The sequence below is a fragment of the Aplysia californica genome, unplaced genomic scaffold (genome assembly GCF_000002075.1).
Source record: "Aplysia californica isolate F4 #8 unplaced genomic scaffold, AplCal3.0 scaffold00886, whole genome shotgun sequence".
Classification (NCBI taxonomy): domain Eukaryota; kingdom Metazoa; phylum Mollusca; class Gastropoda; order Aplysiida; family Aplysiidae; genus Aplysia; species Aplysia californica.
The window spans coordinates 30222-33678 of NW_004798156.1; the positions used below are offsets into that span (position 1 = coordinate 30222).

The window sequence follows — 3457 nt, forward strand, 5'->3', positions numbered from 1 at the left end:
GGACATTTTTTGGACCAATTGAACCATATCGTATACAAACAATCTTTGGTAGGCCCATACTATAATTATAGATCTATATAACATCCGAAATTTGGGGGAAAGGATGATATTTCAGAGTGTTTGGAGAAATAGTGCCCAGCTTTATTTTCCTGAACGTTCGGAGAAATAGTGCCCAGCTTTATTTTCCCGAACGTTCGGAGAAATAGTGCCCAGCTTTATTTTCCCGAACGTTCGGAGAAATAGTGCCCAGCTTTATTTTCCCGAACGTTCGGAGAAATAGTGCCGGCCTTTTATAAATCCCCAGCCAATAACATTATTTAGTATTTAAATGTATCTAGATCTAGATCTGGATCTAGATCTAGGGTCTAGATAATTTAATTACGTATAGATTTTTCAAGATCTAAATAGGAGGCCGGCTTCATCAACCCTGCCCTGACTGAGGCTGACTCACTGACAGTAGTGACAGGGACGTCAAATGTGACAAAATGGTTATCTTCTTCCTATCAATAAAACGAGAGCTTTAAAACTTACCGTTGCAGTCACCCCAAGAGACGAAAAAGCCAAAAAAGCAGCCAATACGATAATTTGAAATTTCATTTTGTAGATCTTTTACGACAACAGTGAGAACCGTGCAATGATAACTTTATTATTTATTTACATGTACGACAAGGAGGCGGCCATGTTTGTTGTGAAAGACCACTGCTATTCCCAAGCGGTTGGCAATAGTACAATTGCTATTAGAAAACAGCGAAAGCCTTTGCCCAGGAGTTTTCCCTAGGATTGGTTAGTCAACAATTATTTGCCCCTTTTTTTCTAATATTTTAAGAAAATTTAGAGGTTGAAGCCGTCATAATACGAAAATTAAGAAAGATCTCGACGTTTCCTGGGTCCCGAACGCGTATTTTTTAGGCCGGCCAGGCCCATTTGGCTATTTGGAGAAAATACAGATTGGGAATAGTCTGTTCACTGTTACTTCACTATTACCAGATGCTTGGGAATAGTGTGTATATTTTAAAAAGTAAGATGTCTCTTCGACGAAATTCAGCTGATAAGTTGTAACGAGATCTAATTCAAATGTATGTTTTGTAACATCAAAATACATTTTAAAATTATAATTGATCAGTTTAGATTATCTGATACGAAATTTTGAAAATAAGATTGGAAAAGAAAAACCTACTTTTATTTCTTTCGTTGATGAGACAAATCAATTCCAGTGATGGTTATTTATAGCTTCCGCTACAAACATCCAGTTTTGTTGTCCTTAGAAACCGAAGAGAGGGAAATTAATACCTTGCAAGTGAGGGCTCACAGCTTCACGAGCGAGGTGTAGATCCAGCTGCCAAAATCTCATCTCCAAAGAGTACCTTTATCCGCTGTGAAAGCGGTAAAATGTCGACAGAGGATGCCAAGGCGTACCTCTCAACTCGAGAGGTACCCCGCCTATTCGAAGTAAGAACAACACATTACTGTTCATTACACAACACGCCCGGAATCCAGTTCCACGGAATCTCTTACTCTACATTTCAGTTTAGAACAAAGAAGTCTTAAAAACTAGATCGAGATTTGATACTTTTATCCGTTGTGTTCATTATTAAGATCATTATCATCATCATTTGTTGCATTATGCTTCTACCTGATCAAGGCAGGCCTCAACGTCTTCTGCTTCTCATATGAAGTCTTACACCATTGTTGTAGGTCAACGCTGCAGCACATGGCCCACGTAGACACTACTTTTCTGAATGAATGCTGCCTGATGTTGTGAGAGGCATACACTTTCCGTTCATTGCAATACATAGATCTAGATTTTTTATGTGCAAATAAATAATAGATATATTTAGCCTAGTGTTTGGGTTGGGGGTGATGAAGAATAAGGGGTGAGCGGGGACGGGGACTTGCTATTTTACCATGGAGAACAATTGCAATGGTCACTTGTTGAGCCTTGACATAGCTAGTCAGTCTTAGCACAGACAGTTCTCGTGTCTGTAAAAACATGCTAGCTGGTGTTGATCGGCTAGATGACAAATGCATGTTGTTGAGCAAATTGTTGATGAGAATTTTATTGCCAAATGCTTTTTTTCTTTATCTTTTGGTTGAGCATTTCTTATTGTATTTCCGTAAGCAGTGGACTTATGATGAACTTAATTAGACTTACAAAAGTAATGGTATTAACCTTGCGTTATGTTTTACATTCGTATCCATACGACGTGGGGAACTCATTTATCCGATGTGTACGCTTTGCATAGCTGTTTGTCAAAATGATTTTTTGAAAAATACTGAAAATTTCAAAGAGATCTTTTATTAGAAGTATTATAAAATGTGAAGAATACAACCCTTGGGGTACATAATGACCCCAGGGTGTACTGATAGGGTTAATTTTTTAAAATCTTTGGTTGAGCATTTCTTATTGTATTTGCATGAGCAGTGGACTAATGATGAACTTAGACTTAGTAAAGTAATGGAATGAATGAACAGAAACTTTCTTGTTTCTCTGCTGTCCCAGTGCCTGATGACGGGGCTCATGTTTCACCGGCCCAACGATCACATCCAGTACTTGATCGATTGTTTGGAGAAGGTGAAGGTTAAAGGGCAAGCTGATATGACGTGGAACATGTTCGTAGAAGTTCGATCGGGAAAGACTCCCCTTCCTCCCATCACACCGGACAACGGCAAACGTCCAGTGTCGCGGGGGAGAGTCACGCCTAAAGGTACGTGAGTCCGTGCTGTGGGAACTTGGGAGGCTGGTTTCTAATCTCCTTAAGTGGGTCTCACAACTCACATTCATCTTTCTGTGTATAGGCCTATGTATATATATATTTATATCTTGAAATTTTCCTCAGCAGGTTGATAATTTTGACTTGGCTCTAAGGTGGACTTTGAAACTGTTGTAAACTGATTCTTTTCTAGATGTGAATTTATCATACTGCCCTAAATGAAAAATAAAACAACACTGATGTCCCATTTACTAAATCGTGCAGACTAGATGGGATGTTCTAGAAAGAGGAGTGGCCTTCTTTAAAGACAACTTTTCATCAAGTGTTTCACGTATTTGCTGTTAAAGGACGTGCACATTTCATCATTCGTTTTTTAATATTCAGTACAACCATATCCATGTAAATGATACTTGTCCTTTCTTTCCACAAGCAGTTGGTTCTGGCTATTTCTGGATAGAAAGTCACGCCATAACAGAAGGTAGTGGATACATTGAACGTATTCTGCCGTGGTTTTGCTGTTTGCCGTGTCTCACATAAGTCTCCTACACACAAACTCGCACGTGCGTGCACGTATATAAACACTGATTCGCAAATACGTTATACTCTGACACACACAAACTCACGCACGTTCAGCCACACACGGACACACTCTTTGTAACTGTAACATGTTTTCTCACTTTTTTTTTCTCAGAGGTGCACAACATGTTTCCAACACACACACACACACTCACACACACACACACACA

The 3457-nt window shown here is 39.2% G+C and overlaps 2 protein-coding genes across 2 annotated transcripts in view; one reads left to right on the forward strand and one right to left on the reverse strand.

Annotated features, from left to right (window-relative positions):
- The window catches only part of LOC101861397 (GPI-anchor transamidase), a gene marked incomplete in the record, with an annotated part of 24500 nt that extends 23788 nt beyond the window's left edge, over positions 1 to 712 (reverse strand). The window contains 1 exon segment of the mRNA XM_013089170.2: positions 532 to 712. Within this exon segment, the coding sequence (XP_012944624.1) occupies positions 532 to 597 (66 nt within the window).
- A 554-nt stretch (positions 713 to 1266) lies between these two features.
- The window catches only part of LOC101861621, a gene marked incomplete at its 3' end in the record, with an annotated part of 18680 nt that continues 16489 nt past the window's right edge, over positions 1267 to 3457 (forward strand). Inside the window, 2 exon segments of the mRNA XM_013089169.2 lie at positions 1267 to 1449; positions 2501 to 2705. Coding sequence (XP_012944623.1) covers positions 1390 to 1449; positions 2501 to 2705 — 265 coding nt within the window.